The sequence below is a fragment of the Carcharodon carcharias genome, chromosome 13 (assembly GCF_017639515.1).
Source record: "Carcharodon carcharias isolate sCarCar2 chromosome 13, sCarCar2.pri, whole genome shotgun sequence".
Lineage (NCBI taxonomy): Eukaryota > Metazoa > Chordata > Chondrichthyes > Lamniformes > Lamnidae > Carcharodon > Carcharodon carcharias.
The window spans coordinates 82,893,147-82,920,257 of record NC_054479.1 but is presented as its reverse complement, the minus strand read 5'-3'; the positions used below and the strand labels follow the sequence as shown (position 1 = coordinate 82,920,257).

General features: G+C 46.1%; 1 protein-coding gene across 1 annotated transcript in view; it reads right to left on the bottom strand.

Moving 5' to 3' along the window:
• The window catches only part of hal (histidine ammonia-lyase), a 54,819-nt gene extending 28,151 nt beyond the window's left edge, over nt 1-26,668 (bottom strand). The window contains exons 1-11 of the mRNA XM_041203245.1: nt 26,414-26,668; nt 26,248-26,308; nt 25,783-25,810; nt 21,615-21,689; nt 21,416-21,488; nt 21,105-21,171; nt 20,128-20,165; nt 19,907-20,032; nt 15,216-15,355; nt 9,596-9,643; nt 42-189 (exon numbers count right to left, since the gene is read on the bottom strand). Coding sequence (XP_041059179.1) covers nt 42-189; nt 9,596-9,643; nt 15,216-15,355; nt 19,907-20,032; nt 20,128-20,165; nt 21,105-21,171; nt 21,416-21,488; nt 21,615-21,689; nt 25,783-25,810; nt 26,248-26,308; nt 26,414-26,663 — 1,054 coding nt within the window. The 5' untranslated portion in view covers nt 26,664-26,668. The remainder of the gene's footprint in view (nt 1-41; nt 190-9,595; nt 9,644-15,215; nt 15,356-19,906; nt 20,033-20,127; nt 20,166-21,104; nt 21,172-21,415; nt 21,489-21,614; nt 21,690-25,782; nt 25,811-26,247; nt 26,309-26,413) is intronic.
• Between the last annotated feature and the right edge of the window lie 443 nt (nt 26,669-27,111).

Here is a 27,111-nt window from a genome sequence, read left to right as displayed (position 1 = left end):
CACTGCAGTTGAACATGTGGTAGCCCCCAGTAACCACTCACCACTGTCAAAGGCTCTGGTTGTGCCTTTCAGAACCTCCAGTGTAAGAGCTGCTATAATGTCTGCCTGCCGGGCTATCGCTGTCGCTCTCTCCACTGCCTCAGCCCCCAGCGATGTGATCATCTGAGTCCCATTGATCAGGGCCAGTCCCTATGTGATAAAACAGAACACACAACACTCTGCCATTGTCACGAGGGAAGAAGTTCAGCAGTGTCATGCCAGAATAAGATAATGCCAAAAAAGCATGAAGGGGGCAAATTAATAATTGCTTGAATGGACAGAGACAAGTTTTAAACGCTTGCGCAACAAGCAGGGAATATAGGCACAAACATTCACAACAAATCATCTATGAGATGATGACCCAGTGCCCTCAGTGCTGATGACCCAATCCACAGTGCCCCAAGTGCTTATGACCAATTCCCTGGCCCAATGCTGATGACCCAGCCCCAGTGCAGATGGCCAAGTTCCCTGGGCCAGTGCCCCCAGTGCAGATGGCCAAGTTCCCTGGGCCAGTGCACCCAGTGCTGATGACCCAGCCCCCAGGTCCAGTGCAAATGACCAAGTTCCCTGGCCCAGTCCCCTGGCCCAGTGCTGATGACCCAGTCCCCTGGCCCAGTGCACCCAATGCTGATGACCCAGTCCCCCAGCCGTGCTCCTAGTGCTGATGATCCAGTCCCCAGACTCAGTGCTCTCAGTGCTGATGACCCAGTCCCTGGCCCAGTGCTGATGATCCTGGCCACTGGCTCAGTGCCTCCAGTGGTGATGACCCAGTCTCTGGCCCAGTGCCCTCAGTGCTGATGACATTGTCTCCTTCCAATGGTGCTGCTATTGTGCAGGAATAAGGTGGAGCTCTGGACGCATCACTCACAAGGGCTGAAAGTCTCAGCGGCTAGATGGGCTGCTGAGCACCTGTTGTGCTCTGGCCTCCACCTCATGCTGAGTAAAAGTCCCAGAGTATGGGTTGCAATCAGTGAAGGCTTCTCAGCTAGCCCTCAGCCTGATCTTTGAAGCACATTCTGAGGGTGGAAACCATAGTCAGTGTCAGGATCAGACCATTTGCTGAGTGATTCGTACCAATGCCCACATTCAACTCTCAAGTTACAAAGAAACTTTGCCAATACTTGGCCATCAAGGCAGATATCCCCTGCAAACTGAAATCGGTCATACAGACTGTTGGCCACAACATTGATCTCACTGTTACACATTGAGGGGTCACACACTCCATTCTCACTCACTGTTACACATTGAGGGGTCACACACTCCATTCTCACTCACTGTTACACATTGAGGGGTCACACACTCCATTCTCACTCACTGATATACACACACAGGGATCACTCCATTCATTCTAACCCAGTGTGGCGCAAAAATAAAACTCTCCCTCCATTCTCACTCACTGTTACACACAGGGTTCATTCCCTCCATTCTCACTCACTGTTACACACAGGGTTCATTCCCTCCATTCTCACTCAGCATTACATACACAGGGATCACTCCCTCCACTCTCACTCAGACACATAGGGATCACTCCGCCCATTCTCACTCAATCATACACGCAATGGGACCTCTCCGTCCATTCTCACTCATTGTTATACACACACAGGAATCACTCCCTCCATTCTCATTCAGTATTACACACAGGGATCACTCCCTCCATTCTCACTCGGTGTTACATACAGAGCGTTGACTCCCTCCATTCTCACTGGCTGTTAAACACACAGGGATCATGCCCTCCATTCCAATTCACTGTTACACACACAGGAATCACTGGCTCCATTCTCACTCATTGTTACACACTACAACGATCACTCTCTCCATTCTATTCCACTGTGACACACTCAGGGATAACTCACTCCATTCTCACTCAGTATTACACACACAGGAATCACTCCCTCCATTCTCACTCACTGTTACACCCTCAGGAATCGCTCCCTCCATTCTCACATAGTGTAGCACACACAGGGATCACTCCATCTATTGTAATCCACTCTTACAGAAACAGGGATCTCTCATTCACTGTTACACGCACAGGGATCACTCCCTCCATTCCAATTCACTGTTTAACATATGGGGATCACTCACTCCATCTCATTCACTGTTGAACATACAGGGATTCTCCCTCCATTTTACTCATTGTTACACACACAGGGATTACTCCTTCCATTCTCAGTGTTACACACACAGTGATCATTCCCTCCATTCTCACTTGCTGCTACACACATAGTAATCACTCCCTCCATTCTTATTCACTGTTATACTTCACCACTCTGATTCAGTATTACACACATAGGGGGTCACTCCCTCAATTCTCACTCACTGTTACACACACAGGGATCACTCCCTCCATTCCAATTTACTGTTCAACATACGGGGACCACTCCCTCCATTCCCATTCACTGTTCAACATACAGGGATTGCTCACTCCATTCTCATTCAGTTTTACACATACAGGGATCGCTACCTCCATTTTCACTCAGGGTTAGACACACAGGGATTGCTCCCTCCAGTCTTACTCACTGTTACGCACGCAGGCATCACTCCATCCATTCTATTCCACTGTTACACATTGAGGGATCACTCCCTCCATTCTCACTTGCTGTTACACATACAGGGGTCACTACATCCATTCACACTCACTGTTAAACGTGCAGGAATCACTCCCTCCATTCTCACTCAGTGTTACACTCACAGTGATCACTCCCTCCATTCAAATTCAGTGTTACAAATACAGGGATCACTCCCTCTATTAAAATCCACTGTTAGATACACAGGGGTCACTCCTGCCATTCTAATCCACTTTTACACACACAGGGATCACACTACATTGTCATTCACTGTTACACTTCAGGGATCACTCCCTTCATTCTCACTCACTGTTAGACACACAGGGATCACCTCATCTATTCTCATCCAGTATTACATACACAGGGATCACTCCCTCTATTCTCACTCACTGTTACACACAAAGGGATCACTCCCTCCATTCTCACTCACTGTTACATGCACAGGAATCAAACCCTCCATTCTCAGCCACTGTTGCACAAACAGGGATCATTCCCACCATTCTCACCCAATGTTATACACACAGGAATCAAACCCTCCATCCTCACTCAGTGTTAGATGCACAAGGAACACTCCCAGCATTCCCATTCACCATTAAATATACGGGGTTCACTCCCTCTATTTTCATGCAGCATTATACACACAGGGATCACTCCCTCCATTCTTGCTTGCTATTACACACACAGGGATCACTCCCTCTATTCTCACACACTGTTACACACTGAGGGATCACTCCCTCCATTCTCACTCACTGTTACACATACAGGGAAAAGTCCCTTCATTCTCATTCAGTGTTACACACACAGGATCACTCCCTCCATTCTCACTCACTGTTAGACACAGGGATCACTCACTCCATTCTCATTCACTGTTATACACACAGCTATCAGTCGCTCCATTTTCACTCAGTGTTACACACACAGGGGATCACTCCCTCCATTCTCATTCAATATTACACACTCAGGTATCACTCCCTCCATTCTCATTGTGTTACACACACAGGGGATCACTCCATCCATTCTCATTCAATATTACACACTCAGGTATCACTCCCTCCATTCTCATTCAGTGTTACACACACAGGTATCTCTCCCTCCATTCTCACTCACTGTTACACACAGAGGGATCACTCCCTCCATTCTCATTCAATGTTATACACACAGGAAACAAACCCTCCATTCTCACTTGCTGTTACACACAGAGGGATCACTCCCTCCATTCTCACACATTGTTACACACTCAGGTATCTCTCCCTTCATTCTCATTCAATGTTGCATGCACAGGGATCACTCCCTCCATTCTCACTCACTGTTACACACACAGGAATCAAACCCTCCATTCTCACTTGCTGTTACACACAGAGGGATCACTCCCTCCATTCTCATTCAATGTTGCATGCACAGAGATCACTCCCTCCATTCTCACTCACTGTTACACACACAGGAATCAAACCCTCCATTCTCACTTGCTGTTACACACAGAGGGATCACTCCCTCCATTCTCACACGTTGTAACACACTCAGGTATCACTCCCTCCATTCTCATTCAGTGTTACACACAAAGGGATCACTCCCTCCTTTCTCATTCAATGTTACACACGCAGGTATCACTCCCTTCATTCTCATTTAGTGTTACGCACACAGGGATCACTCCCTCCATTCTCACTCAGTGTTACACACACAGTGATCACTCAATCCGTTCTCATACACTGTTAGACATACAGGGATCACTCCCTCCATTCTCATTCAATGTTGCATGCACAGGGATCTCTCCCTCCATTCTCACTCAGTGTTACACTCACAGTGATCACTCCCTCCATTCTCACTCAGTGTTACACTCAGTGATCACTCCCTCCATTCAAATTCAGTGTTACAAATACAGGGATCACTCCCTCTATTAAAATCCACTCACTCCATTCAAATTCAATGTTACACACACAGGTATCACTCCCTTCATTCTCATTTAGTGTTACGCACACAGGGGTCACTCCTGCCATTCTAATCCACTTTTACACACACAGGGATCACTCACTACATTGTCATTCACTGTTACACACACAGGGATCACTTCACCCATTCTCGTTTAGTATTACACACACAAGGATCACTCCCTCCATCTCACTCACTGTTAAATGTGCAGGGATCACTCACGACATTGTCACTCACTGTTACACACTGAGAGATCACTCCCTCCATTCTCACTCAGTGTTACACACACAGGGATCTCTCCATCTATTCTTACTATGTGTTACACACACAGGGATCACTCGCTCAATCCTCACTCACTGTTACACACACGGGGATCACTCTCTCCACTGAGAAGAGCGCATTGTGATTCCATTCTGCTTAATCCAGATAGTTGGGGAAGTGCAGGAGGTTATCAAGGAAGCTGATTAATTGAGATAATTCAGATCATTTATGATTTCAGGTTGTATGGACTCGGGCTGGGATTTTCTGGACCTACCCTCTATGCCTGCATTCCCTGGTGTATTGACGAGGTGCAGGGTGAATTAATTGCGGGGTTTACGATGGTTCATGGATTTGGAAGGTTAGACAGAGAGGCCTTTCCTCTGTTGGAGATGGGGGTAAGGAGAAGAAAGGGACACAAACTTCACTTTAGAGCCAGGCCATTTGGGCTGATGTCACACAGGTGGTAGTGGAAAACTGAAACTCTCTCGCTTGTTTAAAAAAAGCTGTTTGGCCTGGAGGTAAATCAGAAATTTCCAACTGAGACTGATAGATTTTTGCATGAATGAATACAGGAGCAGGGGAAGTTGGTGGATTTGGGATACAGATCAGTCATCATCTAACTGAATGCTGCAACAGACTAGTGTGGCTAAATGGCTTCCGCTTGCTCCTATTTTCCACTGTGTAGAATACAGGTTGGGAGGGATGTAAATGGTCTGATAATTCACAATCACTTGTTGTACACTCTGCGCTAAAGTCAAATTATTTTTATTCTAATGTGGGGTGTTGTCATCGCTGACTAGGCCAGCATTTGTTGTCCATCCCTAATTGCCCTTGAGAAGGTGGTGGTGAGCTGCCTTCTTGAACTGCTGCAGTCCATGTGGTGTAGGTACACCCACAGTGCTGTTAGGGTGTGAGTTCCAGGATTTTGACCCAGTGACAATGAAGGGGCAACAATATATTTCCAAGTCAGGATGGTGATTGGATTCAGGGGAACTTCCAGGCAGTGGTGTTCCCATCTATCTGCTGCCCTTGCTCTTCTAAGTGGTAGAGGTCACTGGTTTGGGAGGTGCTGTTGAAGGAGTATTGGTGAGTTCCTGCACTGCATCTTGTAGATGGTACACACTGTGCATCAGTAGTTCAGGGAGTGAATGTTGAAGGTGGTGGATGGGTTGCTAATCATGCAGGCTGCTTTGTACTGGATGGTGTCTAGCTTCTTGAGTGTTGTTGGAGCTGCACTCATCCGGGCAAGTGGTGGGATTAAGCCCATGTCCCTAAAGCATGACTAGTCTGCAGGACAGCTCTCCCAATTTCTTTTATTCGCTGATGGGATGTGTGCATTGCTGGCTATTTATTGCCCATCCCTGATTGCCTTCGAGAAGGTGGTGCTGCGTTGCAGAAGCCTCCAGCAGTTAATAAGGAGGACCCCCAGTTCGTTCACAATTTTCTTTGTTCTAATAAACTGTTGCTCCTAAGGTTCGAAAAGTGATTTTGATTGTACAACGAAGCCCTCAGTTCTTTGGTCTCTTTCCCTCTCTTTTACTCATGTAACTGTCGGGTCAATGGTTTACAGCAACAGCCTTCAACTGCAGACAATACTTACACAGCACAGAGGTCAATATAGCTTAACCAGGGATTTAGCAACAAGTGATACTTGAGAATGTGTTTGACCAGATGCCCTGTCCTTGTTACAGGCTGTGTGTGAGATGCTGATAAGCACCCAAGTAAAACTCAGCAGCTGGAAGTCTGGGGGAAAAGCGAGAGTCTGACCTAATATTGAGCCCTGTGTCAAATCCAGCTAGTTCTTTTGCTCCCTGGTATCTATCACACAGAAAGCTCTATGACCATGGGAGGAGTGGGAAATCTGCCATTCAACCGATGACGTACAGTTTTATAGAAAAATGTTCCTACATCTCCGGACTGCTCAGTGACCGATTGGGAATAAGAGAGCTGGACCTTTACATTGATGCAGACAAACATTCCCTCAGCCATAGGAAAGGGTGAAACTTGCAGAAGGAAACATCAACACTCGCACCCCACCAACCCCACCCCACCCCCCTACCCACAACCTCTATCAACGTCATCAGGGTGAATGAAGGGCAGTGAGAGTGCTTGAAGTTATGCCACTGCCAGAGTTTCTGAGCATTATGGATAAGGACAGGGAAAAGGAAACTGTCCTCACACCATTCCTCCTCCACCTGTGGCCTTGTTCCACTGTCAGGCCCTGGAATCTCACTGCTCGGCTTTGTGGCTGCATTATGGTTAGGCTATAAGGAAGCTTTTGAACTATTCTGCACAAAATTTCCATTCAATACTCCACCAGTTTTGATGTTTTCATTAAACTGTCACATTAGTGAATAAATATGATGACCCTCAGCATGATGGAAGGAATCCAGGTTAAATGTGGCTTTGAGATGAAATCTCTGGGGAATGGGAGATTAGAATGGAATTAGATATGTCAACTGGCAGATTTAATAACCAGATAGCTGGGTCAGTCAGGCTCTGGGAACTCCTGGGAACTTCAATCCCAGGAGATCTGAACCCTGAGAACTCATGGAAACTCTGGGTCCTGTGACCTCTGGAACCTGGGGACTCTGACACCAGGAATTCTGACCCCAGGAACTCCAACCCTGAGAACTCCAGACCATGGTGACTCCAGGCCACGGTGACTCTGGCCACAGGAGCTCAGACTCCGGGAATACCTGGGAACTTCAGACCCAGGAACTCCAGACCCTGGCAACTCTGGACCCTGGGGATCAGCTTGGTGATCAGTCAGCCAGTTCCTGTCACAGTTGCTTTGTCACTGAGGCCTGAATTCTTTCTCCTTCTACCCCAATGTAACCCAGCAAGCCTGTGATACCAATGGTCATAGCAAGGTAACAAGGCTGACATCTCCCGATGCTATTGGGTTGATAAGCTGGGTGTTTTTAGTCGGTTAAGCACCAGCAGCAAGCCCATCCACACTGGAGCTTCTTCAGTTAGAGCTCTTGTCAGTCTGACTCCAAATCGATAATGGGTTCCTGTATGGCACATTCAAATTGGTCGAATGGAAACTCTACTCCACATGGATTTGCTCAGTGGTTAGTCTTACATTCCTCTGTAGTCTGTTAATTGATGCAGGGCACTTTGTTAAATATGCTTTGCTAAGATGGTAGCTATAGTGCAGCCAGCATATCGCCTGAGATGGGTTCCTCAAAATGGACCCACACTGCAACTGATAAACAAAATCCTGGTGTAACATGACCACAATATGTGAACTGATGTGAAGTGTGCAACACACTGGCTCCCACTCAAGGTCCCACTTAGAACAAATGAACTAATAGTTTGGATTCTGTATTTCCAATCAGAAAAGATACTGGGATCTGTTTCATTTGTTGCTCGTTAGAAGGCTGCATAAACCAGTGCTAATTGTGGCTCGTTTGGTAGCATCCTTGCCTTAAATCACAGGGTAGTTGGTTCACCATCCCCATACTAACTACTTTGAAAGGGCAGTGCTCAGCTGAACATCCCCACATTATATCCCCACATTATATCCCTATCCCTGTAAGTTCCTCATCCTGAAGTAGCTGGCCAACTCTCTTTCATTTTTGGAATCGGTTCCACCAGCTTTTCAGGTGAAGGCTTCCAGATCCCACCAGCTCCAAGTGAAAATATTTCTCTTCATCTTTCCTCTTCACCTGTTGAGAACAATTTTAAATTTCCCACCTCTGGTTATTGACTCACTCGGCAGAGGGAGTAGGTTTTCTCTGTCCGCCGTGTCAGAACCTCTCGTCACGTGGGAAGCCTTTATTGGGTTATTTGTGGCTCAATTGGCAGCACTCATGCCTCAGAGGCAAGTCTCACTCTGGTGACTTCACAGAACCGTATAGGAACTTAGAATGGTTACAGCACATGAACAGACCATTGTGTCCATGCCAGCTCTCTGCAAAAGGAACTCAGCTAGTTCCACTTGCCACTTCTCCCCATAGCCCTGCAATTCTTTTTTCTTCAGGTGCTTTTTCCAATTCCCTTTTGAAAACCCCAATTGTATCTGTCTCTTCCCTACTCTCAGATATTGTATTCAGGCTGACACTCCAATGCAGTACTGAGGGAATGCTGTCGGAGGTGCTGTCTTTCGGACGAGATGTGAAACTAAGACCCCCATCTGCCCTCATGGGAATGTAAAATATACTGTGGGACTATTTGCAAAAGGGCAGCAGAGTTTGCCTCAGTGTCTTGTCCAATACTTATCCCTCAGTGAACATCACTTTAAGAAAATTATCTGGTCATTTTTATATTACCGTTAATGGGATCTTGCTATGTGCAAATTGGCTGCTGGACTTCCTACATTACAACAGTAACTACTGTAGTATCAGGGTGTTTGGGACTGTAAGGGTTAATGTGGGAGTGGGGAAACAGTACATTATGATGTAGAGTCAGATGGGAGTAGTAGAGTGTAGTGGGGAGTCTGATAGATGTCAGCGTGAAGATAGCACCTAGTCAAGACTGTGTCCTGTATCTATATAAAAGGTTACGTGTTAAAAATAAACAGTTATTGTTCAACCAGACAAGCCTCACGACCTCTTCATCAGACAGCATACAACCATACAGCATGGTGACACCTTACTACAATGATACTTCAAAAATACTTCATTGCTGTAAAGTGCTTTCAGATGTCCTGAGGTTGTGAAAAGTGCTATACAAATGCAAGTTCTTTCTTTATACAACCAATGCTGATCAGGCAAGACTATTTGACACCCTACACACAGATATGGTTCCTCACAAAAATAGAACGAACAATCTGCTGGAAATACAAACTCTGGAATTACCTCCTTTGGTTTCAGTGAAACAGGTTTCAGTCCATGTGCTTGCAAAACCTAAAGAGAAAAGGTTTTGTTATTGCATCAGATATTTCCCAGTGAGATGTTAAACTGAACACATGAATCAAAATTTATGGCCTTGAGGAATTTTGGAACAAGATGCTGCTCTCGAGTTAAATTCAGTCCATGTTGACTTAAGTTCATAACAAACACAAGCTAATGGCACTTGCAGATTAGATTCAGACTGGATGTCTGTCCAGACTGGGATGTATCCCGTATAATTCAGCTCCTGAAGCTGAAGACATTCAGTGAATGGAATGGTTTCATTGACTCAAGCCCAGCTCAGTTACCAAGGGGAAAAACAGAATTACCTGGAAAAACTCAGCAGGTCTGGCAGCATCGGTGGAGAAGAAAAGAGTTGACGTTTTGAGTCCTCATGACCCTTCGACAGAACTTGAGTTCGAGTCCAAGAAGTCCGATGCTGCCAGACCTGCTGAGTTTTTCCAGGTAATTCTGTTTTTGTTTTGGATTTCCAGCATCCGCAGTTTTTTTGTTTTTATATCAGTTACCAAAGGGTCCTGTCTAAGAGGGCTGGAGCTGGTTTGATTGCCTGTTCAATTAGCCAAGAACTTTTGGCAGTGTCGGACCTTTTTTTGGCATCTTACTTGCTGAGGCACAAAATACTGACCCCAGAAATTTGAATAGCAATTTTAACTCTGACCTGCTGATGGGAATGGGTGGTGCAGGCAGTTAAAATGCTCGCTCGGAGCTCTCACCATATTCCTGCCATCGTTTCTGCAGTCATGATTTTGGCAGTGTTGGGGCTGACCACCACAAGCAGACAAAGAGTGTTGATAATATTTAATTGTCAGGGTCCAATGATATCATTCAGACCCTTGTGTGATCGCTAATCACAGGGGTGATGTTTGTAGGACAGGGACCAGAAAAGGACAACAGAGCAATTGCAGGTTTTCAACCAAAGGCTCCCCATTCCCATACCCCCGGCCCCACTCTGAGAAAGGCAGTGAGAATCCAATGACAATGAAGGGACAAGCACAGCAGGTTTGAACAGGAGAAAGGGTGGAGAGATTGCTCTTCAGAGAGCAAAAATGCTAGAGAGGTGTTCCACAATTTCTTAGCTTTCATAGAGAGTCAAGACCAGGATATGGGTTTGGAATAAAAGAAGCTGGGTTTCTTGGAGACAGCCTCAGTAAGGGAGGAGGAGATGTGGAAGAAACACAAATTCAGACAGAGACCAAGAATGTTGACAAGTTAGAGTCACCAGAAGCAAGCTGTAGTAGGGGCTGGCTACACTTGGGAGAGGCATGAAGTTTCTCTTTATTCATTCAAGGGATGTTGCTGTCACTGGCAAGACCTGCATTTGTTGCCCATCCCTAGTTGCCCTTGAGAAGGTGGTGGTGAGCTGCCGTCTTGAACCGCTGCAGTCCATGTGCAGTAGGTACATCTACAGCACTGTTAAGAAGGGAGTCCTAGGATTTTGACCCAGCGACAGTGAAGGAATGGTGATATATTTCCAAGTCAGGATGGTGAGTGGCTTGGAGGGGAACTTCCAGGTGATGGTGTTCCCATGTGTCTGCTGCCCTTGTCCTTCTATATGGTAGTGGTCGTGGGTTTGGAAGGTGCTGTCTAAGGAGCCTTGGTGAGTTGCTGCAGTGCATCTTGTAGATGGTATACACTGCTGCCACTGTGCGTCGGTGGTGGAGGGAGTGAATGTTTGTGAATAGGGTGCCAATCAAGTGGCTGCTTTGTCCTGGGTGGTGTCAAGTTTCTTGACTGTTGTTAGTCATATGCATTCAAGCAATTGGAGAGTATTCCCTCACATTCCTGATTTGTGCCTTGTAGATGGTGGACAGGCTTTGGGGAATCAGTAATGACAGTATTTATAGGGCTAGTTCAGTTAAGTTCCTGGTCAATGATAACACCCAGGAAGATAATGCTGGGGGATTCAGTGATGGTAATGCCATTGAACTTCAAGGGAAGATATTTCTCTCTTTTTGTCTGACACTTGTATGGTGTGAATGTTTCTTGCCACTTCTCAGCCGAAGCCTGGATATTGTTCAGGTTTTTGCTGTATTTGGACATGGACTGCTTCAGTATCTGAGGAGTCACGAATGGTGCTGAATGTTGTGCAATCATCAGCGAACATCCCCACTTCTGGCCTTATGATGGAAGGAAGGTCACTGGTGAAGCAGCTGAAGGTGGTTGGGCCAAGGGCAGTACCCTGAGGAACTCCTGCAGTGATGACCTGGAGCTGAGATGACCGACCTCCAACAGCCACAACCATCTTCCTTTGTGCTAGGTAAGACTCCAACCAGTGGAGAGTTTCCGCCCCCCCACCCCCGATTCCCATTGACCCCAGTTTTGCTAGGGCTCCTTGATGCCACATTCAGTCAAATGTTGCCATGATGTCAAGGGCAGTCACTCTCACCTCACCTCAAGAGTTTAACTCTTTTGTCCATGTTTGAACCAAGGCTGCAATGATGTCAGGAGCTGAGTGGCCCTGGCAGAACTCAGACGGAGCATCAGTGAGCAGGTTATTGCTGAGTAAGTGCCACTTTATAGCACTGTTGATGACATTTTCCATCACCTTGCTGATGATCTTTTAAATGAAAACCAAATCAACAAAATTGGGAAAAATCAGGCACAGCCCCTAATTTAGGTCAGCTGTAAAACCAAGAAAAAAGTTTTAAAGGAAACTTACAAACTTTAAATCAAAATGTGATTAAAGGGGTCAACAAAACACCCCAGTCCCCGCGGTGCCCACCGAGCACGGAAGGCCTCGAGAGTGCCAGCAGACACCGCGTGCTCCTTCTCCAGGGACATCCGGCAGCGAACGTAGCCGCGGAAGAGGGACAAACAATCGGGCGGGACTCCCCCGTCGATCGCCCGCTGCCTGGACCTGTTAATGGCCAACTTGGCCAGGCCCAGGAGCAGGTTCACGAGGAGGTCCTCCTCCTTCCCGACCCCCTTCCGCACCGGGTGCCCATAGATCAGGAGCGTGGGGCTGAAGTGCAAACAAAACATCAATAAAAGGTTTTTCAAATAACTAAAAAGGGAGTGCAGCCTACAACACCCTATGTATACATGGTCCACGGACTCCACAAGACCGCAAAAAGGGCATGTGTCCTGAGAGTCCGTGAACCTATGCATCCTCTTATTATAAGGGACTGCTGCATGCAACACCCTCCAACCCAGGTCCCCGATAGAAAGGGGGAGGACACCTCCGTAGAGGGCCTCCCATCGAGGGCCTCCGCCGCCGGACGGCAACAAGGCACGCCAGGGCGTGTCCGGTCGACGGACAAGGGCGAGAAAATGGAAGGTGTGCAGCAGCAGTCCATACAAAAAGCCCCTCTTTGCCGTGCCAAAAGGCACAGAGGGCATGTCCCCGAGGCGGCTCATATTGCGGGGCACCAGCACCCGAGGGAGGGTTCGGGGCTTGGGGCCAATGTGGAATTCCGTCCGAACAGGGGAACGCTCAGACGGAAGACCACCGCGCACCTGGGCCACCTCAAGACCCAAAATAACGTCGGGTCCGAGCACGACCGTTCTCAGGTCTTGGATGGCATCGGCTGCGACCTGGACACTCACAGACGCGCGTCGCGCCAACTCCTGCGGGAGCATCCAGCCCAGTCCTCCGCCACCCAGCACGTCCCCGATCCTGGTCACCCCTGCAGCCACAGCCCTCCTCTCCGCCAACCACTGAAAAGGACGGAGGGGCGGATTCCTGAGCAGCGGCTCTCTGACGATAGCCGCTACTCCTGACGGGGGAGAGCTGCGTCGTGAGGCGACCACTTTCCAGACTTTGATCAGGTCCTGGTAAAAGACGGGCAACGCCTGCAAGGAGCCACCGAGGCCCAGCTGTTCTATAAACAGGAGCTGCACGTCATAATTCAGGCCGTGCACCTGACGGAAGAAATACGTCATCAGGGCACACCATCTAGGAGGAGGCTCGAGGTAGAGGTATCGCTGCAGGGTCTGAAGGCGGAAAGTCGCCACCTGTGTGCGTAGGCACACTAGCGCCTGACCACCCTCCCTAAGCGGGAGACTCAGAACCTCGGCAGCGACCCAGTGCAATCTTTTGTCCCAGAAGAAGTCGACTAACAATCTCTGGATTCTTGTGACAAAGTCCAGGGGAGGGGTCAAAGTGACCAGCCGATACCACAACATGGCGGCGATCAGCTGGTTTATGACCAGAACTCGACCTCGGTAAGATAGCACTCGGAGCAGTCCTGTCCAGCGCCACCTTGCTGATGATGGAGAGTGGACTGGTGGGGTGGTAATTGGCCGGGTTGGATTCATCCTGCTTTTTCTGTACAGGACACACCTGGTCAATTTTCCTTGTTGTTGGCTAGATGCTAGTTTTGTAACTCTTTCGAGCACAAAGCCGTTTCCATCTGTTTCAGATGAAGTTACATTGTTTCATAGTTTGCCATTGTGAGATGTGAACTCGATCTTGGGGTTACAAACCCAGTACCATAACCACTTGGCTATTTAGGCCAAGCATGGTAGTTTTGTAGTTGTACTGGAACAGCTTGGCTAGAAACAAGGCTATTTCTGCAGCTCAAGTCTTCGGTACCATTGCTGGTATGCTGCCAGGGCCCATAGCCTTTGCTGTATGTTTGGAACAAAATCAAGGCTGACACTAGTGTGCAGTACTGAAAGGGTGCTGTACTGTCAAGTGATGCCATCTTGCAGATGAGATGTTGAATCAAGACCCCATCTATCTGTTCGGGTGGATGGATAATATCCCATGGTAATGCTTCAAAGAAGAGCAGGTGAGTTTTCCCAAGTGTCCTGCCCTATAATTATCCCTCAATCAATATCATTATCACATTGCTGTTTGTGGGATCTTGCTATGCACAAATTGGCTGCCGCTTTTCCTACATTCCTGCACATCAAAAGTACATCATTGCCTGAAAAACATTTTGAGACATCTGGTTGTTGTGAAAAGTATCAAATAAGTACAAGCCTTTCATTTTCTTTACCCAGTGCCTTCAGCCGTTTCTTGATATCAAGTGGAGTGAATCGAATTGGCTGAAGACTGGCATTTGTGGTGCTGGGGACCTCCGGAGGAGGCCGAGATGGATCATCCACTCGGCGTTTCTGGCTGAAAATTGTAGCAAATGATTCAGCCTTGCCTTTTGCGCTGATGTGCTGGGTTCCTCCATCATTGAGGACGGGGATATTTATGGAGCCCCCCTCCTCCATTGAGTTGATCACTACCATTCACGACTGGATGTGGCAGGAATGCAGATCTTTGATCTGATCCATTGGTTTTGGGATCGCTTAGCTCTGTCTATCACTTGCTGCTTACATTGTTTGGCACACAAGTAGCCCTGTGTTATAGCTTCACCAGGTTGCTGTTGCCCTTCATTGTAGTTTCACCAGATTGGTGTTGTCCTGTGGTGTAGTTGTATCTTTGTGTGAAGCAGTTCAACCTTTGCAGAATGGCAAGGAATAGGATTTTCATTTCCTGTTGTACAGAGTGAGGGCCATCAAACTGTAATTGTTGGCGTGGGTCCTAACATAGACATCAGGTCCTAGTGCCATTAAACCTATAGTCAACCAGCTTCATAACTTAACTTAGAGCAAGAAACAGAGAACTTACATATTTGGCATCAGCCCAGCCACTTTTTGGTGACCACATTTTGCCTTCACCCATCAGTCCCAGGGCAAGATGAGCAAGCGGGGCAAGATCTCCACTCGCCCCAACTGTTCCCTTCTCCGGGACGTAGGAGAGGCAGGAAGCTACAGGAGGCAGAATATGTCAGTTTATAAAAAGGTGTGTGGTCACATTTACCCAGTAAGTACATTGACCCCATTACTTTTAAAAAATAAAGTGCATTATTTCAATACCATCTTTTTTCAAAATACCACAGATGATACCGAATTTCTTTTTATTTGTTCTTGGGGTGCAGGCATCGCTGGCAAGGCCAACATTCATTGCCCTTGGAAGTTTCACAATGTCTACAAGGTAAAGATGAGTCAAGACCCATTTTCAGGCAGAAGCTGTGCCATGCGACCAAAGCATGCCCGAAGCAAGAAGCCCTCATCTGCAGATTGAGCCAGTGGTGCCAGAGCTGGACATGCACCACAGGGAGGGCCTCCAAGCCAAGACTCGACAAAAGGTCAGCCTCGGGAGGTGAGGCTGGAAAGGGCTGGGGGGCAGACTTGGAGAGATCATTACTCTCAATTTCACATTTAAGTGTTGATAACCTACCATTGCTTAGCATTTTTTAGTTGTAGCCCTCAACAATCGTTAGGCCAATTGTTTACATATTGGCACTGCTTCCACAAACATTCAGTCCCTCCAACATCGACACACAGTAGCAGCAGTGTGTACCATCTACAAGATGCACTGCAGGAACTCACCCAGGCTCCTTATATAGCATCTTCTAAACCCACGACTGCTACCATCTAGAAGAACAAGGGCAGCAGATAGATGGGAACAAAAGAGGAAAAGCCAGAGCTCCCTGGATAATGAGTGAAAGGAAGCAGAAAAAGGGTGTGTATGATGGACATCAGGTCGAACAACAGAGGTGGGAACCAGCCTGAATATAGAAAGTTCAGAGGGGAAGTCTGAAAAGAAATATGAGGCAAAGAAAAAGTATGAGAAGAGACTGGCAGCTAAAAGGGAATCCTAAAGTCATTTATAAGCATATACATAGTATAAGGGTAGTCAGGGCAGGCCTGGCACTGATTACAGTCCAAAAAGGGGACTTATGCATTGAGGCGGGTCAGGGGTGTGGGGCATGGCTGAGGTATTGAATGAGAACTTTGCATCTGTCTTTACCACAGAAAATGCTGCCAAAGTCGGGAGATAGTTGAGACACTGGGTGAACTGAAAGTTACATACGAATTAGGAGGAGGAGGCCACTCGGCCCCTCGAGTCTGCTCTTCCATTCAGTGAGATCATGGCTGATCTGACCATAACCTCAACTCCACATTCCCACATACCCCCGATAACCTTTCACTCCCTTGCTTAAGAAGGATCTATCTACTTCTGCCTTAAAAATATTCAAAGACTCTGCTTTCAGCAACTTTTGAGGAAGAGAGCTCCAAAGACTCATGACTTTGAGTGAAAAAATTTCTCCTCATTTCTGTCTTAAATGGGCGATACCTTATTTTTAAACTGTGCCCCCTCATACTAGATTCTCCCATAAGTGGAAGCATCCTTTCCACATTCACCCTGCTGATGAAGAGGAGATATTAGAAAGGTTGGCTGTACTTAATGCTGATAAGTCACCAGGACCAGATGGGATGCATCCGAGGATACTGAGGAAAATAAGGTAGGAAATTGCTGAGGCACTGGCCATAATCTTCCAATCCTCCGTAGATTCAGGGTTGGTGTCAGAGAACTGGGGATTTGAAAATATTATCCTCATGTTCAAAAAATGGTGTAAGGATAAACCAAATGATTACAAGCCAGTCAGTTTAATGTCACTGTTGGGAAAGCTTTTAGAAACTATAATCCAGGAAAAAAGTAAGTCACTTGGAAAGTGTGGATTAATTAAGGAAAACCAAGCACAGATTTCTTAAAGGCAAATTGTGTGACTTAATGAGGTAACAGAGAGTTGATGAGGGTAATGTGGTTGATGTGATACATATGGACCTCAAAAAGATTCAATAAAGTGCCACATAACAGACTTGTCAGCAAAGCTGAGGCCCATAAAATAAAAGGGACAATGGAAGCATTGATACAAAATTATCTAAGTGCCAGGAAACAGGGAGTAGTGTTTCTCGGACTAGAGGAAGGTATACAGTGGGGCTTCCCTGGGGTCGATACTAGGTTCATTGCTTTTCTTGATCTGTATTAATGACTTACACATGGGTGGACAAGGCACAATTACAAAATTTGCAGATGACACAAATCTTGGAATATTGCGAACTGTGCAGAGGGTAGTGATATACTTCAAGAGAACATAAGCAGGCTGATGGAATAACAGAAACGTGGCTGATGAAATTTAATTTAAGAAGTGTGCAGTGATATATTTTGGTAAGAAGAACGAAGAGAGGTAATAAAAAATAAAGGGCAGAATTATACAGGGGCTCAGGCACAGAGAGGCCTGGCAGTGTATGTGCATAAATTGTTGAAAGTGGCAGGGCATGAAAAGAAAATGGTTAAAATTCACCTGTGATCCTGGGCTTTATAAATAGGGCAATAAAGTACAAAAGCAAGGAAGTAATAGTGAACCTTTATAAAACATTGGTTTGGCTTCAATTGGAGTATTGCATCCAATTCTGGGCACCACACTTTAGGAAAGACGTGCAGGATTTCCAGAGGGTGCAGAAAAGATTCATGAGATTGTTAGAATGATTCTAGGCATAAGGGACTTCAGTTATATGGATAGTTTGGAGAAGCTGAGACTGTTCTCTTTACAAAAGAGAAGGTTTGATAGAGGTGTTCAAACTCATGAGGTGTCTAAGCAGTGTGTATAGAGAAAAACTGTTCCCATTGGTGGAAGGGCCAAGAAGCAGAGGGCACTGGTGTAAGGTGATTGGCAAAAGAATCAACGGTGACATGAGGAAATACTTTCTCACACAGCGAGCGGTTAGGGTCTGGAATGAACTGCCTGAGGGTGTGGTGGAGGCAGGTTCAATCATGGCTCTCAAAAAAAGACTGGATAAGCATCTGAAGAGAAAAAAAATTGCAGAGCTCTGGGGCAAAGACAGTGGAGTGGGACTAGCTAATTTTCTCTTGCTTTCAGCCAACAGAGGCATGATAAGCCAAATGGACTCCTTCCGTGCTATTCTATTCTAGAATTCTGACTTGGACGGGAACTTGCAGGTGGTGTTGTCCCCATGTATCTGCTGCCCTTTGTCCTGCTAGGTGGTAGTGGTCATGGGTTTGGAAAGTGCTGTCGAAGTGGCCTTGGTGAATTCCTGCAGTGCATCTTGTAGATGGTACACACTGCTGCCACTGTGCGTTGGTGGTGGAAGGAGTGAATGTTTAAGTTGGTTGATGGGGGGGTGGGCTGATCATGAGGAGCTCTACTTCATCACCACCTCTTATGACTCCTCCACTGTCTCTAAATTATCGGTCCACTTTTCCAACACCCAGTACTGGTTGAGCAACTAAACTAGCCACCAATTGCATCCCTCTCCTTGTTAACTGTCTGAGACTAAAACAGACTGCTTGCAACTGTAATGTCAGATTTGACCTTGAGATGAGCTTCCGAACACATATCTGCGCCATCACCAGGACTGCCCATTTCTATCTCTGTATCCTCACCTACACCAACTCTGCCCGGTCTCAGTTTATCTGCTGCTGAAACCCTCATCCATGTCTTTGTTACCTCTGGACTTGAGTATTCTAACGCACTCCTAACTTGCTTCTGGAGGTCATCCCTAGTTCTGCTGCCTGTGCCCTAACTCACATTCACCCATCACTCCTGTGTGCACTGACCTACATAGACTCCCAGTTAAACACAGCTTCAATTTTAAGTCATTCCTCCGTAGCTCTGTGATCTCCCCAACAGCTCTACAACTCTCCCTGACCTTTGTATCTCCTTATGTAACTCGGTGTCAAGTTTTGTTTGCGCTCACCCTGTGAAGTGCTTGGGATATTTCAGTACGCTAAAGATTTAAGTATTACTGCAAAAAGAGACATGCTGTCAAAGCTTTTCATCTTGCACTCATCAGGACAGTTCACATGAATACTAATAGTAAAGGGGACAACAATTTATACTACATGAGAAGAGAGTGCTGATTGGCAAGTGGACTCTGGTCGAGATATTGCCATGGAGAATTCACCAGGGAACAGTTAACTGCCTAGCTTTTGTTCAAATTCAAACTGGGCAGGCCAACTCTGATTGGTCAAGATATTGCCATGGGAAATGAACCAGGAAATGGCAGTCCCTCAAGCTTTTGCTTAGTTGAAGGCAGCACAATTTGTGGACATGCTTCTTCTGTCTGCAAAGGCCCTGTGTGTAAATATACGTGGCTCCTAGCATGTATAAGTGAGCCACACTGAGTCTGACTGATAATGTTAAATTGGTTTTCAGTGTAATTCTTAGCACATTCAGGATTATTAAGCAATCACAGAATCACATCTAATTTGGATACTATGCTTTGAATTTTGCAAGCTGGTTCGGTATGTTTAAAGATAAAGCACAATAAAGATTCTATATAAATTCAAGTTGACGTTGCATTAAACTACAGTAAAAGCAGCTCCAGCACACAGCATGAACATAATAGTACTCCAGCACATAACCTCAACCCACATTAATGAAAATTAATTATACAGTAATTATCATTAATACATGTCTGACTATATAAATGAGTAAAGTTGTATATTACCATTAAATGCCTGCACCATTTGATTGAGGGTCTCTAAGGAGATTCCGCTGTAACCCTTGGCAAGAACATTGATCCTGAGGGCCAGCAGCATACGGGACCTTTCTGGTGACAAGGGTTTACCAACACCTGCAGGGCAGAGAGCGCAACAGATCAATGAACCAAATAGATTCGAGAATGAAATATTAAACACTTGATATGATTTTGAGATGAATGGTCCATACCGGCTGAATGGGAACGAATAAGGTTCTCTTGGAGTTCCCTGAATGGATGTAAGAGAAGGAATTACACATTGGAGAAATTTATTTTATAAATGATAATTATTTCTACATTTCCACACAGGGTGGGGTGGAAAGTATTATATGGAATATTACAAAATGCTTTCCCAAAATGTGGTGAGGCTCAGGGCCTGATCCTGAGTTAATTGGAACTGATTCATGCTGAGATTAGGCTTCTAGGCGCTGCTACATAAAAAGAGGGAAGACCAACAGGGCTCAGAATTCTGACTCTTCATCACTTTCCAGTGTGTGTGGACACTGGGTGAGGGCAGGCTCGGAACAGGAAGAGACCATTCGGCCCCTTGAGAGGTGACGACTGATCCTCTATCACACATGGTCCAGTTAGAACAGGCCCTTGGAGGAGATAGTCTAGGACAGAGAATTGTGCAAACAAAGTCACCACAATTGGAAACAGGATAAGGGAAGATCAACATTCAAAATTTTGTTCAGAGTTGGGGTGCATTGATGTAAAAGGGGGTTATAATAAGCTGGGAATTTTCTTGGAAATGTTTCCGCTCTGCTTCACTGGAAATGGAGCAGAAACCTTGTTTGGGAATGTAGAACTTGTGTTGCACTTCATGCAAATTTACAGAGTACCAGCAGGAGCCATTCCAAGGAAATTCCCAGCCTAAGAGTTTGAGTGGTGATCGTTAGAGTGTTTCTGCAATACGGTGGGGAAGGGGGTGGATGGTAATTTTAAACAAAATCACTGAGGGTTGCCATGGGATCGGGTGGGATGCTGCTTTACACCCAAGCCAAAACAGCAAGTAAAATCAAGAAGACTAGTTTAACAGCCCATTTCGCAGTTCGCTCACAAGCAAGTTAAGCTAAAAGTGTTGAAAAGAAACATGGAGAACTAGATTGAAATGAACTACAGAGAATTAACATAAGCAGCCATCAAATCATAAAACAGCACCACTTACTTGAGCTTATTGTGTGGGATAACAGTCCGAGCAAATTTCCCAAAGCCTGTAGTTATTCCATATACAACTGAAAGAAGAATGAGGCATAAAGGTAATTTCCCTTCATTGTCTTGGGTTGTTGTGTTTTGTTAGCACACAGTAAGGGGATGTGGGATGTCTGAGAATCAAATCTATCACAGAATCCAGTGAGAAATTTAAACTGATTGAAACTCATTTTGAATTTCCTGAAGGACCCACACTTTACCAATGTTGGGTTTACGAGTTCTTGTCCATTGAGTTTCCCTGGCATGTCTTTTGATTTTTCAACATACCTTTATGTTCTTTCACAATATTTTCCAGAAGTAACCTTGACTGTTTGATCTTCTCCTCTGATTCTGCAGTTAGCTGTGAGGGAGGGGTGTGGGGAGGGGAGCAGGGAGGAAATGTTAAACTGCTGTCATTCAGTTGTTTGGTTTGATAGAATTTCAACATTATTCAAGCAGCACTCAGAGGTCTTAGAAGTACACTCACCTTGATCTTGTAAAGTCCTCTTCCCAACCGAACTAGATCTTCTATTGTTAGATGGTTTCCATCTAAACAAATATACTAAAAGATTGTGTGTTTCCTTTAGAACGTTTGATTAGCACCGAGCAATATACAAATATATATCAGCACCTTTTCACATTGGGTTAATGTCAGCCTTCAGTTGGACACTTCCAATCTTGACTTTCCAATGCAAAATAATATTTCTGCTCTGCTCAATATCTGGGTTCTCAGCCTTGGTTTGAGCTCTCAATAAAATGTGAATAGATATTTGTAACCTATTAATAGGAACAAATATGTAATTGACCATTTTAAAGGGCCATTGTCTGTATGATCATGTGTTAGGTTAGCAAAAAATGCAATCAGCTACAATTATATTATCACATCTGATGAGCAAATGATCATTTGAAGTGTTTGTAGCCTGCAATTTTGAAAAATGCATCTTCTAAAAGTTTAATGGAGTGAAACCTATTTCAATCAGCAGTGAAGCAGGATCTGTCTCTGTTGATAAGAGCTGTGCCAGCCTTGACTCCACTGACTGGGGTAGGAATTGCTGATGAGCAGGTTACAAACAAGCTTTGGATGAGTTAAGACTTTTATCTAACTCAATGTCAGTAAGACTGACTGTGACCTTCCCCATTCACCTGCTCAGGCTGAACCTGTTCAATCCAAAGCTGAGCTTTATATCTCACATCTGCCCCATCATCAAGGCTGTGTCCACTTTTGCTGTATCAGCTCCTTCCACCCAATCGCAGGCCCAACACCAAGCAAACTGTTCCCCAGCTTTCTGTCACCATTACACTCAGTTTGTCCAATGTCCTCTATAAACCTGTCTAGACTCATACATACACTGTCCCACCACAAGCCTTGCTTACCGTCCTGGCTGATTGACACTGGCTTCCAGTCCCTAGCTTCATTGGGTTTAACATTTTCAGCTTCAGCTCATTCTCTTGTTTCCTCTTGTGGGTGAATCCAGAACCAGGGCACTGTTTTAAAATTAGGGGCTGTCCTTATAGGACAGAGATGAGATTTTTTTCTCAGAGGGTTGTGCAAGTTTGGAACTCTCTGCCTCAGGAGGCGAGTCACTGAATATTTTTAAGGCAGACATAGATGGATTCTTGTTAGGTAAGGAAATCAAAGATTATCAGGGGTAGATGGGAAAGTGGAACTCGAAACACAAACAGATCAGCCATGATCTTATTGGATGGCAGAGCAGGCACAAGGGGCTGAATGGCCTACTTCTGCTCCTATTTCATATGTTTGTATTCTGTCTCTGCAACATCTTCCAGCCTCACATCTCCTCCCTACACAGATCTAAAAACCCTGGCCCTTTGTCAATCCCTTCAAAACAAAATTGATGCCATTCACTGGAACTGCTTCGACAAGCTTCTCTACTTCTCTCCCTACTTTTAGAAATCATCCCAAAACCAATTTTTTTGATGGATTTGGTCACCTTCCCTAACTCCCCCATCAAAGCTTGCTGTCCCATTCTTTATTCCTTGTATTTATCTTCCTCTTTACCTGCTAAACCAACCATCTCCATCTCCAACCTCCCTTTCCACTCCAAAGTCACCTCCCAAGTCTATGACCATTTTTCCTGCAATTCCATGTTTGATTCTCTCCAGATTTCTGCCCTGCCACATTACCCTAACACCTTTTACCAAAGTCACAAATTATATCCTGCTTGACTGTGACAAGGATAAACTTCCCCTCCTTATCCTTCTCAACCTGTCAGCAGCCTTTGACATGGTTTGACCACACCATCCTACACAAAGTCCTCTCCACTGTTGTCCAGTTGGGTGGCACACGGTTCCTTTCTTATCTATCAAATTGGAGCCAGAGCGTCACCTGAAATGGCTTCACTTCCTGCTCCTGCAACGTTACCTCTGGTGTTCCCCAAGGATCAATCTGTGGCCCCCTCCTATTTCTCATATACAGGCTGCCCCTCTTCAGCATCATCTGAAAGCAGTGTTAGTTTTCACTTGTACATTGATGACACCCAGCTCTACCTCACCACCACCTCTCTCAACTCCTCCCCACTGTTACTAAATTATCAGACAGACTATCCGACATCCAGTGCTGGATGAGCAGAAATTTCCTCCAATTAAATACTGGAAAGACCAAAGCCATTGTCTTTGGTTCCATCATAAACTCAATTCCCTGCCTACCGATTCCATCCCTCTTCCTGCCGATTTAGAGGAGCTGTGCAGGGCAAGTTTTTTATGCAGAGGGTAGTGAGTGTCTGGAATTCGCTGCCTGAGGAGGTGGTGGAAGCAGGTACGATAGTGGTGTTTAAGAGGCAGCTTGACAAATACATGAATGGGATGGGAATAGAGGGATACGGACCCCGGAAGTGCAAAATGTTTTAGTTTGACAGGTAATATGATCAGCGCAGGCTTGGAGGGCCAAAGGACCTGTTCCTGTGCTGTACTTTTCTTTGTTCTTGTATTGTCTGAGGCTGAACCAGCTTGTTCACAACCTGAGTCCCTCTGAGATGAGCTGCAAGCCACACACTTGCTTAATCACTAAGGCTGTCTGTTTCTATCTCTGTATTGATGCCCAACTCTTTCTCTTGCTCAGATAATCTGCTGTTAAATCCCTCATTCCTGCCTTTATTACCACGAAGCTTAATTATTCCATAGCATAAATCAAAACAGAAAATGCTGGAAATACTCAGCAGGTCAGGCAGTGTCTGTGGAGAGAGAAACAGAGTTAACATTTCAGGTCAGTGACCTTTCATCAGAACTGGGGAAAGTTAGAGTTGTAACAGGTTTTGAGCAAGAGGTGGGTGGGTCAAGGACAAAAGGTCTGTGACAGGGTGGAAGACGGGACAGATTGACTGACAGAGGAATTAATCTTCCAGGGCCAAGGGGCAAGGTGCTGGGGCAAGAAAAGAAACAAACAAAAGATGTGCCTGGAGCAGGTGTGTTTCTATCTGAAAGAAAATAATCAAAACAAGGAAACAAAATGAGGCAGAGATTACTGTCTGAAATTGCTGAACTCGATGTTGAGTCTGAAAGGCTGTAAAGTGTCTAATTGAAGATGAGGTGCTGTTCCTCAGGCATACACTGAGCCTTATGGAAACAGTGCAGCAGGTCAAGGACAGAGATGTCAGGGTGAGAACAAGGTGGAGAATTAAAATGACTAGCCACCAGAAGCTCGGGATCATGCAGCACCCGAGCGGAGGTCTTCCCAAAGCTCAGTCTCCGTTTGGTCTCCCCAGTGTAGAAGAGACCACATCATGAGCAGTGAATACAGCAAACTAGATTGAAAGAAGTACAAGTAAATTACTGCTTCAGCTGGGAGGAGATTTTGTGTTGAAGAGAGAGGAGATAAAAGGGCTGGTGTTACACCTCCTGTGTTTGCATGGGAAGATGCCATGGGAAGGGTACAGGGTTTTGGAGGTTAATAGGAAGTGAACCGGGGTATCATGGAGGGAACGGTCCTTTCAAAATGCTGAAAAAATTCCTGGCTGGCCTTCCACATTCTACCATCGGCAAACTTAAAGGCGTCCAAAACCCTGCTGCCCGTGTCCTAACTCGCACCAAGTCCCATCACCCATCTCTGACCTTGAATTCCCTCTGTCCTCTCTTAGGAAAAGCTTTTGGTCACCTGCCCTAACGTTTTTTCATTCTTTCATGGGATGTGGTAAGGCCAGCATTTGTTGCCCATCCCTAATTGCCCTTGAACTGAGTGGCTTGCTTGGCCATTTCAGAGAGCATTTAAGTCAACCACATTGCTGTGGGTCTGGAGTCACATGCAGGTCAGACCAGCAGATTTCCTTCCCTAAAGTGCATTAGTGGTCACTGTTATTGAGATTAGCTTCCAATTCTAGATTTCTTTTCTATTACTTGAATTTCAATTCTACAAGCTGCCATGGTGGGATTTGAACCCATATCTCCAGAACCACCAGATGATTAGCCCAGTGATATTACCACTATGCCACCATCTCCCCACTAGGAACATCAGATTCACACCAGCAATTTAAGCCAACTGAGTTTTTTTTTCCAAGTCAGTTCCTCACACACATGCAAAACTCTGTCCCCAGAATACAAGTAGAACCCTTTTGTGTTAATCAGTGTTCCCTGGGCCGGTGAAAGGGGTACTCAAAAATCAAGGACAGAGATTGAGAACTGTACTGTCCAAGTGTGTTTACCTCGTCTGGCTGATGGTATCTTGTGTATCTGAGTGAGTAGCTGGTTAAGGTATTTCACCTTGACTTGAATCTTGTTTATAGCCTAAAGAACTGCAAATATTTACGGGAAATATTCTCCATTCACTGCACTGTCGATGGTGCCACCCTTTGGAAGTTATGTTAAAGCGAGGCCCCCATCTGCCCCCTTGGGTAGATGTAAAAGATCCCAAGGCATTTTTTGAAGGAGAGCAGGGGGATTCCCTCTCGTGTCTTGGACAATATTTATCCCTCAATGGACATCATAAAAACAGATGATTTGGTCATTTACCACACTGCTGTCCATGGGAGCTTGACTGTGTTCAAATTGGCTACTATATTTCACACATTACAGCTTCAAAAATACTTCACTGGCTGTAAAGTACTATGGGGTGTGCACGGCTGGTGAAAGGCGCTATGTAAATGCAAGTCCTTTTTCTCAAAGGATACAAGTGAACCCTCTCGGGTTGAGAAGGGATGAACTCTGAAGACATCACATCGTCCTTCAGCACTGGGTTAAAAAGATAAGCGCTGAGATTAATTAATTTATTAGTTACTTCATTAGATACTTCATTAGCGATATAAAGTAGACGGGGTAAGGAATCTTTCTTCTTACCTACTTCAATGAAGTCATTATCCTCCAGGACATCCTCAATAGCATCATCAGGATCCAGTAAGCCGAGTCCTTGACACTTCCTGACCAGGAATCCGCTGCCGCTGCTCCCCGGGCTCACCCCACCGCTGTCCGGCTTGTTCTTCATGTATCTCCGGAGAGCCTCACTGCCCAGCCAGCGGACACTGGCTTGAGTGTCCTTACAGGGCACGGTCAGCCACTCTTCCCGGACATGCACCGTGAACCGGGCCATCTCCAAACAGCTGCCCAGCTCCCAGCTCCTGCAGGCGGCTCTGACAGCGCTTAAACTCCGGGAATCCCGCTCCGGGAAATCCGCCCCGTCCAATCGCCTCCCGACCCACCCTAATCCCCCAAGTCCCACCCAATCCTCCGCCCCGTCCCTTTACTCCGCCCCTCTCCCTCCCCGTTCTCTCCCTCCCTTTCCCGCTGCCCCCCCCTCCCTTTCCCTCTGCCCCCCCCCTCCCTTTCCCTCTGCCCCCCCCTCCCTTTCCCTCTGCCCCCCCTCCCTTTCCCTCTTCCCCCCCTCCCTTTCCCTCTTCCCCACCCTCCATTTCCCTCTCCCCCACCCTCCCTTTCCCTCTCCCCCTCCCTCCCTTTCCCTCTTCCCCACCCTCCCTTTCCCTCTTCCCCACCCTCCCATTCCCTCTTCCCCACCCTCCCTTTCCCTCTTCCCCCCCCTC